The sequence below is a fragment of the Pelophylax lessonae genome (genome assembly GCF_965119305.1).
Source record: "Pelophylax lessonae genome assembly, chromosome: 3".
In the NCBI taxonomy this organism is placed as follows: Eukaryota; Metazoa; Chordata; class Amphibia; order Anura; family Ranidae; genus Pelophylax; species Pelophylax lessonae.
The window spans coordinates 618,764,266-618,777,167 of NC_138770.1; the positions used below are offsets into that span (position 1 = coordinate 618,764,266).

At 42.2% G+C, this 12,902-nt stretch overlaps 1 protein-coding gene across 1 annotated transcript in view; it reads left to right on the forward strand.

The window, feature by feature from the left end:
* The window catches only part of USH2A (usherin), a gene marked incomplete at its 5' end in the record, with an annotated part of 1,334,617 nt that overhangs the window by 736,830 nt on the left and 584,885 nt on the right, over positions 1 to 12,902 (forward strand). Inside the window, one exon of the mRNA XM_082250984.1 lies at positions 12,698 to 12,877. Within this exon, the coding sequence (XP_082107110.1) occupies positions 12,698 to 12,877 (180 nt within the window). The remainder of the gene's footprint in view (positions 1 to 12,697; positions 12,878 to 12,902) is intronic.

Consider the following 12,902-nt stretch of genomic DNA (forward strand, 5'->3'; position numbering starts at 1 on the left):
ATAACATTGAGGCATGGCCAACACCAAACATAATCTGCACAGAAAAATTTAAATATTTTAACTATTACAACTAAAGTGGATCTACACTGCATCCGAGCACCATAAACCAAAAACACATTGTTATTATTCAAAGCAAACTCACCCATCCATCCATGTATCCATGTTTTTTTTTTTGCTGATAACCATCTTAAATAAGGGCAGAAGATTCATGTAGAATTTACTTCTCGGAATCCACCTGTCCTTAGCTCAGGCAGGAGGGTGTGCTTAGCTCCTGGGATGTATGACATCATTTGCCTAGGCATGGAAACCAGGGAGTAACTGAAGAAATGTAAAAAGAAGTTTAAAACAGGTAAATATATTATATTTTTATGTCTTTTTACTAATGCTAGCAGCATAAGAATTACAAAATTGTCAATGCTGATTGAAAGAATGAAGTTCTGCTTTGAAGCCCTGGTGCCCAGCTTGTGGTCTGTGGGTGGCATTTGTCCTGCCAGTGCTCGGCATGTGGTTGTTGTAGTCAACGCTCCTGTATAACTGTGGAGAAAGCCCCCAGCTTGTTAGTTAAGCTACACTGCCCTGATAACAAATTGACGCTTTCTCCTGTATAAGCATACCATGCAAATAAAAAGTTTGCAGGTTTGCTGATCACATTGCTTGCAACTATCAGCTGTCATTCTCCCTGGCCACTTCATCCCTTGTCAACCACTCCTACCCTACCATGCCCCAGCCAGTCACACTTCTCGAACTCCCCCTGACAGACTCCTCCTCTCCCGGTCCTCTCACCATAGTCACAGTGCCCTTCTTTCCTGCCCTTTATCTTCAGGCCCATTCATAAAAGAAAAGAATAAGGAGGCGCAAACACCTAGTGCATTACCCGTGGTCACCATAAAAAATGTTTTAGTAAAATGCCAAAAACATACTCACAAACAAGAAGAATAATAAAATCGCATTTCAAGAATCCACCATACATGGAATGGAACATGTCCCTATAGATAGGACCGCTAACGCGTTTCGGGAGTCAAGCTCCCTTCAAGCTCTGATGAAGGGAGCTTGACTCCCAAAACACGTTAGCGGTCCTATCTATAGGGACATGTTCCATTCCATGTGTGGTGGATTCTTGAAATGCGATTTTATTATTCTTCTTGTCAGTGAGTATGTTTTTGGCATTTTATTAAAACAATTTTTATGGTGACCACGGGTAATGCACTAGGTGTTTGCGCCTCCTTTTTCTTTTCTTTTATGTACCCATGTTGGAGTTCCCTGCCTGAGGAGAGCAGCTGAATTGTTTGTCAGGCCCATTCATAATTTATGTATGTTTGAAGGTACACAAATGCATTCATGTGAATGTCAACGGGTCAGCTGAGGACAATGGTGACTAACCACTGTATAAAAGGTAAATAAAAAATAGATGACATAATTCTGACTCCTTTCCATCTTTTTTGCATATTATTTGGTGTATTTTTTCCAAATCCAAATTGGCAATGTTAAAAATGTTAAGACACATTACCACAAGCATATACAGTTCCTAGTGTAAGACTAGAATTGCTATTTGCTACCCCTTTGGTCATTTTTTTACTAATTTATTAACTACCTCTAATACCAAAATGCACTAATTATTATGCAAAAACAAGACAAGGAAAATTATAAATCTTTACAAATAGAAGAAGAGGAAGAGAAGAGAAGTATATTCTTAACTGCAGCAGCTGAAGTGGTTATTTTTTGGGGTAATACTCTACCTTGCACCTTTAAAATTAAAATAAAAATGCACCTTTCTCTGCAATACTCACCTTAACCCTGGTGCTGTTCCTTACAGACTGCTTCAAGGTCCAGCACTTTTTGTCTCCAAGGCTGAATGATGGCCAGCATCATATAACCCTCTTCCTGTTGGCCCAGACTGTAACAAAGCCACCCCTGTTTGGGATTTAGTGTAATTCAGACATATTGGAGGCCGCACCTGATGCCTTCTGTATTTACTCAAATGACCACCACTGATCTAAAACCCAGCTTAAGTCTCTTTGTTTATTTGAAGCTGTGCTTTAATACCTTTAGTAAAATGCGGCCCTTTATTCTTCTTTTTTTGTTCCTGTGCTTCACACATGGAGTGCAGTCCTGCTGTTCAGCCTATGGCTGCTGGATGATGTCCAGCTTCATCTATCCCCGTTCTCAGTAGCCAGCACATCACGGACAAACACCACTGTTAGTCTAGTGTGGTGGTCTTTTAACTGTGGCCCTTTGCTTGCCTTTATGTGGCCCTTGTCTCCTTATTTAGAAAGTTTGGAGACCCCTGGTCTAGCATCGTCATAATGGCCATGGTATCACAAGGGGATGATACAGGGAGCCACTTCATTTAATGCAGTAGTAAACCCCAAAACAAAAATGTGTTATATTGCAGCTTACCAATTCATAAATGTGATGGATGCACTCATGTCTTAGGGTGTTTTCACTTCACTGGAGGAGCAATGGAGACACCCTTGGACAGCAGCATGGTCAATCTGCTGGGAGGGTAGTAATAGACTAGCACATTTCAATGAATTTGAATAACAAATTAAAGTGTAAGTTCAGCCTAACACTAACTATTCTAAATGTACTAGTAGCCACATTCTCAGAATGACCTATCTAACCATGTAAAGCAAAAATAACTATAAATACCTTTTCTGAAGCTGATCCAGTCTCCAGTGGCGGATGCTGAGTGCAGGAGACAGCCGACAACGGCTGGGAAATTCCTGGGAAGTGACGTCACCCATAGAGGTACTGTGGGGCTTCCATTGTCGGCTGCCTCTTCTGCACACTCCCACACAGAGAAGCCACCGCTGACAGCTCAGCGTGGGACTGGACCGGGGCGGCTTCAGATAGGTTAGTCTTAGAATGTGGCTGCAAGTAGATTTAGAGTTATTTAGTTGTAGGTCCATGGCTCCTCACTCTTCTCTGCTCACCTTGGAAATAATATACACCTCTATCCCATAGACTTGTATAGGGCTATTCTGATTGGTTCAGCTATCCTACCCTGTTATACAATATAACAATTATACATGTTGATTTGCTCTGAAATTGAAATTTTAGATATGCAAGGTCATATCCGGGGCAAATTGTCCCACCCTCAACAGATGGTCCATCTTCATTGCATATCTTAATGAGTGCCTTTGATATGGAGGCCGAATTTAAGGAAGGACATGAAATGGTCTATTAACACTATTGCCTTGGCCCCAGGATGTCTGGCTAACAGGAACTTAATTATATTTGGTACTATTTTGCATATCAGTATGTGTAAATAGCAGACCCCTCTCTGGTAGCTCAGACATGCATTGAAAAAGGACTTGTTAACCATTGATTACTACTGCTGGTCAGAAATCTACAATCATATATCAAATATGTGTTCGAAATCAAAACTTTGTACATTTATTTTTACATCCATCTATTTATAATTACTAATGCAGATTTATACATAACTCCTCATCAGGCAACACACTAATGGAGATTACACCTAAACTCCTCATAAGGCAACACAGCAACAGTTTTTTTTTTTCCTTTTGGGATAAAGGTTTTACATAATTAATAAAAAAAAGCTGACCATTGTAAGCACCTCTGACGGTGTTTAATGGTTTGTCTAAACCCTCTGATTGCCATATTGTTGGACAGCTTGGTCTGTTAAAGTAAATTTAAAAGTAATAGACTTGCTGGCTGTATCAACAGGTGAAAAAGAAAGGAAATCGAGTCTAAAAAAATAACACCAATGCAACCACCACATGTACAGTAAGAATTGATAAGCTGCAATAGATTTTCTTTTTTTAGGTTTAATGCTGGTTTACAGTATGCCTGCCTTGCGGTATGATGCAGGGATGATAGGGGAGTTCTGTGCTCCTCTATCAACATCCAATCAGCCTCTGTGATCCCCATCCACACTCATCTCCTGGCAAAGGGTTCTTACACTGCTTCATAGCAGGGTGCGCCTACATCCGCTGGATCATGTGTAGGCTATCCTGCTGAATTCTCCCCCTGGTGATCACAAATGTGGAATCAAATCAGATCCTACGGTGACATCACAGGGTCTGAAAGACAGTAATATCATAAGAATGCAGCAATGTTTTCTAACCATATTTAACGTAGAAGCATAGAAAGGTTGGGTTATTACTTTACTGCTTGCCTCAAATGGGGTCTTCATTTTTTCAGGAGTTCCCTTTTAACGTGGCAATGTTTCCACATCACCTCCTCCGATGTGTCAGCACCGACTGTCGATCTGTCTGTCAGACTGTCAACGTAACACTAAATGTTGCCAGTCTGTGCAGCAAAAGAACTTTCAAAAAGTCAGGACCCATTTGCCAAGCAGCCCTCGCAGAAAATGTATTCTGTTCTCCGCAGAATTTTCTTTGATTTCTCTCCGCTGAGAACTTTACTGATTTGTCCCAGCGGAATCTGCTGGAATTTATCGGTTCATGGTTGGCAGTCACAGATTAAGGTAAATGTCGATCTGTAATGACCCTCTACATGTTAGTACTGCAGTAAAGCCAAGCTTTTATGTCAAAGACATCGAAGAGGGAGCTATTACACATGACAGGGGTGATCAAGGGACTCCGGTCTAAGGCAAGCATTATTAAATATTGACTAGTTCTGTGATTTATGTAGAGCTGGGAGAAAAAAGTGACTTTTTAACCATTATATATTCTTCAGTAAGGAAAACCAGTCATTTATCTCCTGATGGTTATAAAGAACGGACTCTGTGCATATTTTAGCGGTGGGAAAACCGACAGGGTGGGGGGTTGGGGAGGAAGGCATATTCTTTCATCTGTACGATGTTGTTAGCTAATTTGTGCAGCAGGTAAACTGGAAGGGATGGCAAGACTTGACAAGGGAAAAGGTTGTGAAGGAAGGAGAGGAAATTAATTGGCTGGAGATATTAATGGAATTAAATTAGACTTATTTGTCTGGACCCTGTAGGAGAGCAACATAAAAATTCACCAAAAAGGTAAATGTATATTTAAATTAAGGCCATTGTTACCAAAAAAAAATGGGTTCTAAACAAATAAGAGTAAAGGTATGGAGATTATAGCAAGTTCTCGAAACAAATGTCAGGTAACAGGATCTACAACAGTTCCAAGTCTGTGAGTTACTAAGATATCCTCAGTAGGAAAGAGCAAAATTTAAATGTTTTGAATTAACTGAAATATTGTAAAAAATTGGGGTATTTTCAGCAAAATGTCATCATTTTGGACAAATGCAACGGAGTCTATGGGAAAGGTAAGAATAAGGTGGTTTTGCAAAGGGACCTAAATAGTGCTCATGGGTTACAGACGTTTTTCAACTATCCTGCACTTGCTTTTAAAAGAACAGCCCCTCTTTAGCTTGGATCTAAAAGCCACTCATGGCATGCCTAGATAGGAGACCGAGGGGCTGAAAGAAATAGTTATGCTAGAAGTTTGGTTCTAGGTGTACAAATGCAATTGGCGTATGGTCACCTAATTTGTGGGTGACTTTGTGCAACCCTTGGCCACCTTGCACCCCAGGCTATGGTCTATGTTGCCTTAATATTCTTCTTATGATCTGCCCTACTTTAAAATGAGATTGTGCCAGTGGAAGCCAAACCTTATTCTACCACTTAAATTATTAAAACTAGCAACAAAGGAATACATTCTCCTGAACTTGCTCATCCTCTTCCCACTTTTGCAAACCTCTAGTCCTAAAAAAAATTAGTTAATAAGTGATCGCTCATGTAGTACCCTCCTAGATAGGTGCTAGGATTAGTTAGATTTAGTTCTGGCTGTATTTTTGTGGTTAGGTAAATTTAGTGTAGCACCCTCCTAGGTAGGTGCTAGTGAGAGAGTATAGTTTTTGGTTCTGTCTGCCTATCAGAGCAGTTGCAGGCAAATATATAATATATATTGCTTTCTGCCTACCAGAGAGCAGGATCTGTGAGTTAGGTCTGCTCTGGGTGCTCAGTGTGTGATTCATTGGGTCTAGCTAGTGTTTCATACTGGTCCAATAGGGAGTCATGTTGGAAAGTGGGAGGAAACCTGACCAATGGGTACACAGGCTTTGATACAGTCCTGATGATTGACAGAGATTGGCTGTCTAGGTGCATTATGGAATACTGTATAAAAGCCAGGAGCACATGTGCTGCAGGGTCTTCGGCTGGAGAGCAGAGTCACGGAGGGAGGGTGGCGGCTGCCTCCACCTCCGTAGCAGTGGCACATGGCATTAGGAGGTTGTTCTGAGGGCCAGAGGAACGGAGCCTAACCCAGAGGTCCAGGAGACCCTAGAAAAACAGTATCGTGAGTACAGGGGATTGTGTCAAGGGGCCTGACCTGAGGGGGGCCACCCCATAAGTAGGATAGTCAGTGGACGGGTGTCAGCAGTCCAGAAAGGGGATATTGAGGAGAGTGTCCCAAAGAGAAATGCAGTTCAACAAGTCTTCTCGCAAGAGACTTAAAACCAAATCTACCTAAGAGGCAAGGTGGATCAGCAGCCTGGCTGCATCATCAGATAGGAGTCCTCACAACTTGTGAATAGTTAATTTGGAGTATCCCACTGTTCCCTTCTCCCATCCCTATTTAAAATAAAACTCCAAAAACAACTACATATCCCTGGACTGATCATTGACTGAACCAAGAAGTAAAGTGTGAAATTGTGAATACCAGTGTTGCTAATGGTAACCCATGGGGACCCAAAAGTGTAATATCCAGCAGTTCTCAAGGGGGCAGTGCTACATTTAGTTGTCAGTGCAGCTGTGTGGGATTATTTAGGTGTGTTCAGTGTTTCAGCTGCTGCTGGTTGCATTGTTTCCTGTGTTTTCCAGAAAGCAGTATAATCCTCTGGAACATCGGTGTGGAGCAATGCAAATAGCAGTATAAATATTTATACAGCCCAGACCAATCCCAGGGAGGGTCGCCCTGAAGGCTGATGGGAGTCTGTATAAATGCTCTGAGACATAGAGCTGCTGGGTCTTTGCCTGCAGAGGGAGGGTCAAGCCTGGAGTGCTTGCTGCCCTGTGGCCTGGATGCTGGAACTACAGAGAGCTGACTGAGGGGCTGTCAAGTGAAGCTCTTGTTTGGTATTGCAAGAGAAAGGTTTCGCATGGATGTTGGAAGGAGGCAACCAACTTTCCTTGGACATTTGTAAGTACAGACTGCTGTGAAAGATCTTAGAGAATTTTGGGTTGCTGCCACCGCTCTTGTTCTAGAGAGTCAGCTGTGTGTTTGTTTAAAAGGGACATTGGCTGGTGTCCTGAAGAGATTAGTCTATCTAGTTCTATGTGAAGGGACTCTGCTTTTGTTGCTTTTAACTGCTTCTACTACAAAGCCAAGTCCACAGTTTGCTATTACAAGGACTTCTGCTTCAGCTTTACAGAAAGGAGTTTATTGTCCTCCACCAATATATAGTTCTCTTTTTGGAGTATCCCACTCAATTCCCTCAACTCTATCCCAGTTCCTAAATAGAAACAAAAACACTGTAGACTGGTTATTGAGCCAAAAAGTGACTGTGAACATGTGCCTGGCTGCAGGCAATCTACTGGGAAAAGAATCCAGGCAATTTCCATTGGCTCGGGGGTAGCACTACATGTATTGTATAGTGGTTGCATGACCAACCACAGCATAATGATATAATTGCCCTTTTTGAACAAGGTCCCAAGTAGAAGGGAGATTAAATAGGAGAGAGAATAGGAGGTCGAGCAAAAGTTATGGATATGAACTGCTAATGGGACAGACACTGTCACTTTGCCAATTCAAAGCAAAGTGACCTCCCATGTACAATATGTATATTTATTGAGCCGTGCCCCTTTGCTACCTCCCTGCCCTCGCTAACAAAGCCAAGGTTCCATGCATGAGAGAGCATGCGACACCTGTTTTGTAAAAGTGTATGGTCCTAATCTTCCAATCACTGCTATGTGGAGGTGGTGGTGGTTGGGGAGAAGTGTTGTATGACATCATCTCCCTGTCTAAGCTCCAATACCAGTCAACACTGGAACTTAGACAGAGGGGAGGTGGTGGGTGAGCATACAGTAGCTGGTCAGGTATACATTCCAGAGAGGGGGTGTGATCTATGCGCAAACACTGGCCAAGTGCCCTGAAATTACCCCATGATTAGTTCACTAGATGGAGATCCATGGGGAACAATACACCCAGCAGTTTTGGCTTTGTCAGATCTTCAGCCGATTAAATTATCACTAGTTTGAGGCACAAGAAAGAAGCTTTTATTGATTCAAGATAGTTACATTTTTCCTGGTTTACAACTACTCTATACTATAGAATATGCTGGGGAGAAAGAATTACTCCACATAGTTAAATAGATTCATATAGTTACATACTGTAGTCGATAAGGTTTATTATTACACAGGTCTATCCAGTTCAACCTGTGTGTGTGTGTGTGTATGCATATGTATTTATTTCACTACCATATTCATTACCATATCCCTGTATGTTGCATTTGCTAAGAAACACATCTAAACATTTTTTAAATTTATCTACAACCCTGCTAACACCAACAGTGGAAGGGAGTTTCAAATCCATACCACCACAGTAAAGAACCCTCTGCTTCTTGTTCAACTTCATTGAGTGGCCTCCTGTCTTCAGAGGCCTAAGATTTTATAATTTTATCCTTATGCCTGTAGACCGGTGCAGCGAGCTAGTTTGCCACAAGCTGGCTCTATTCAAGAACAGTGTCTGATTACAGAAGGTAGTGTCATCAGGTGCTAGGCCCCTTTTAATTAGAGCACTCCTGCTGTGATGTCATGGGTAAGTAAAAGCCCAGTTATAAGCCAGGTTGGGATGAGCCCCAGTTGGGGCATGGGAGCAACACACCCCACAACAGTACAGGTGTATTCAGCACGTGGAGACCTTGGACAAGGCTGGAGATCGGGAAGACATAAACCTGCACCCAGGAGAGACGGTGGTAGACTTCCTGACCCTTATGCAGGTGGGAGCTAGGGCAGGTTGCAAAAGGCCTTTTAGAGCAAGCTAAGAGTTTCCTGAGTGAGGGTCCTTGGAGAGGTGTACCTATGAAGGAGGTGACTACAGAGATCCCATTTCTGTGAGAATGACCTTGGGTGGAAGAAGAGACTTTTAGAGGGAGATGGCTGCTTACGCTTTCACATGTGACTGCTGCAGACCATTCACTAAAAAGGACTATGTATTGTCAAGTGACTCTGGGATGTAATGTAAAATTACTGTTTATGCCATTTCCAGAGTACCATCAGTAAAGTGCAGCAACCCTATTCATCTGTTGACATTACTTCCTTGGAATTCAAAGGTCAATGGCTGGGGATGTCCAGTGGAAGCCTCTGGAATAGAGTGGTGCACAACATGGCGGAAGGTTTGGCCACAGCAGGAAGGGCAGTGTTCTATCAAAGACAGGAGCGGGCAAAGGACTTGTGCTGTTGGTGCCATTACTAGCCAATTGCAAAGCCCCTCTTACATGCAAGAATTACTTCAGTTATTTGTATATTGCGATCATGTCCTCACTTATGTGACTATTCTCCAAGGAGTTTAGTTTAGCAGCTGCTTCCCATAGCAGACCCAGCCCCCTTATTATCTTTGTTGGCTTCCCTGGACTCCCAGCACATCCTTCCAGAGAATTTGTTGACCAGAACTGTATGGTATACTCGAGATGTGGCCAAACAAGAGTTTTGTACTCAAATATGAATTGTATTTTTTTTTTTACATGTCGATATGTGCCGGGTCAGCCAGTTCCTTTTTAGCCCAAAGATAAAATCTGATGGTTTGCTTTGTACAGGAGCAGCACGTTTTCTCATTTGCTCTATTTAATTTATGAGTCATTGACACCCATGAAAGAGTTAAACCGTACAGTTTGATTACCATTCAACACAGGACATATTTTATACCCATAAATCAGTTTTAGTCACACTTCTATTATTCTCTCAGGTCAGCCAGCCCAATTCAAATCAATAGAAGTGCAAGTGACACAATCAATCTAGATATTTGATTATGGATTTTCATCCTTTAAGTCTGCCTTGGCTACCTTGCTGAGAGTTTCCCCAGAGAGCCCAAAATCTCTATTGGCATCCGTGAATTATGAACACCAATAGAGAAAAGAGATAATCTTCATTTGCATAATGCCTGAGCTCAGTAATGGAACTTTACAGCAACCGTTCCAGACAAAACTGCCTCAAATGTGATGGCGGTTCAATAAAAAAAGTTTTATTCATTCTGCGGGTTTTAAAGATATAACCAAATTTCCAAACATCAGCTAACAGGTTTGCAGTCCTAACTCTGCATGGACTTGCTGTGCTTCACTTGTGTCTGTGTAGGTTAATTCTTGCTGCTCCAGTTTTCTCGTCTACCCAAAGTTCCAGTTTCAGCCATGTGTACCCCTAGGTCATACCCCTACTAAACATGTGCTTCCTGAATAGTTTTCCTGTGCCAATGAGGAGTGCTAGGAGCAACGAGGAAAGTTTGGATCCTTGTGTTCTGGAGGTTTGGAGGTCTGACAAAGATCTCTTAAAGTAACCCTATCACCAGAATGAATATAAAAGACAATGCTCCCCTTACATAGAAAAGCATTCTTACATACCTCTCCTTCCACCTGCGTTGCTGATCTTTGCTGTATTGAAGACATAGATACAGCTGACTGAAGAATCTTCAGAATCTGACATTTCTGGGATTGTGTGTAGGCAGGTGCAGTCTACTTTCTCCACTGCAGGTGGTGCTTGTTCACAGCATGCAGGTGGAGGAGGAGGCCAGGAGGAACCTAGTTCCTCTATAGTTTCCTCAGTCACCGGGAAGCAGCTATCCGATTGGATGCTGGCACCCCATTTGACTCTGGTGGCCATCTTGGGTCAGGTAGAGTCTATTTAAGACCTGCCTCCCTGGTTAATCATACATTTTGCAAGTGGCTACAGTAGGCACAGGTCGCTAATCTGTCAGGGACAGTGCTTTGCATCAGGGAAAGGTTCCAGAGGATTAGGGAAAGTGTAGGGACATACTATCCTTCCTGGAATTCTCCCTGTTTGGATGCAGACCAGCCAGGCCACATTCCACCCCTCGAGACAGACACTGTCAGCATCTGTGGTCCTCCACTTTACTGCTGCTTTGCTGTTAAATCTTTTGAGTTATAATATATTTTTGGAATTGCACCTGGATACATGTGTTTGGTTTCAAATGCTGCTTCATGCATTGACATACCTCCTTAGACCCAATCTGTCTGGACAATATGGTCACTTGCTGACTTAGCACCATCTACAGGCAGCTTAACTCTTCAGTGGGATACAGAAGTTTAATCCAACGCAATTTTGCTTCAGCTAATTGCAGTACAGAGGATGTTCTGCCAGTCTTTTCAAAGTGTAAGAAGACAATGACTTTCCTGAACCCTGTCTCTGCAAATAACTAACACATTCTTAGGGAACATGGAAGAGATTAAACTAGCTAGCACTAAACAGAAGGGAGAACATAGGAAGATACCAAAATCATATTAGTAAACTAGTTGTAGTGACCCAAATCTGCCAATAGATTTTAGCATACTAGAGAAAAATTATACCCTCATGCAGTTCAATACATAAAAATACATGAAAGTGGCGCAGAACAGAGTGTGACATGCTTGTTCCCCTACTTCGCTCTTTGGTTCCTCCTGCTGGCCGCTATGTCGCTAAAGGACACAATATTGAGGTACAGGCTGGCACATTGAACTGCAGAACGCAGTGGGAGCCCAGGCATATAATACACCGAAGTATGTTGGATTGTGAATATAAAGCCACAGTAGCTCTAAAAAAAATCCATGGTGAGTGAAATATGAAAGGTAAGTGTCAGGCCTCTTCTATGCACTTTTTTTGTAATTTAATTCTGGCAGTACAGTGGCTTTAAAGTGGAAGGTGACAGCTAACTACACAGCTGCAATACATGTATGCCAACCTAAATACCTCCCACTTCTGCCACTCTGCATAGCCAGTCAAGTGACAACCCTTTTAGCTGGTTCAGCTTCATGTCTTCCCTTGTCACCCTGTCTCCTCCGCCCTGGGCAGTATGCATCACTGCATGGCCATATCTATCCACTGCCCAAGGACCAAGAAAGCGGAAACTGGAATTAAAACAGTGCATTTATCTTACTTGTTACATTATGGTGGAAGTGCCTGGATCAGAAAACTGGCTGCACAGATTTAAAAGTCAGTGCATATGTATTTCAACTGTGAATTTAGCTATTTGCATGGGGATCCATTTTATTTATTTTTTCTTGCCCATTTGAGACATTTATAGAATTACACTATAGGCTTATTAAAACAAAAGGTCTTTACAAATCATATCTCTCTTCAGTTTACCCCTTAGGGTGAACCCATGGTTTGCCCATGCAGGTTAGGTTTAATAACTCCTGCCCAGCAGTACATACTTGGCTTTAATTTGCTCCACCGCCACTCTGTTCAGTATGAAAAGGAGTGAGAGAAGAAAGCTGGAGACACACGGGGCTGAGGACTATCTCCCTACCCTTACAGGACAGCACTGGACGTATCAATCACCAGTCGGCAAGCACCAGTACTTTCACATAGGAGGAATATGATCATCTACCTAGAAGTTCTAGACAATGTCTTCACTCCCGGTTGCTGAATGGAGAAGAAAAGTTTAAAAGGGTTCAGGAGGCTAGCATTAAATGTTACCTCTTGCTTTGCCCTAAATGTATCTCTATTTTCATGCATCTCTAAATATTCTGCTTGTGCATATGGTTGTTTTAAGTCATTTGATTTTTTTTTTCTTCCATTAAACAGGTGACAAAATTTACAACATTAACAGTTCCAAGAGGAGATTGCATCAAAGTCAAGGAAATAATAAGTGGGCGTCCATTGATGATCTGGTTCCATTTTCCAGCTATAGTGTCTTTGTGAATGCTTCTAATAACCAAGGCTATGTGACCAGTGACCCTGTCATTATTACCATGCCTCCTGGAGGTGGGTATCGCTACACATATTCATA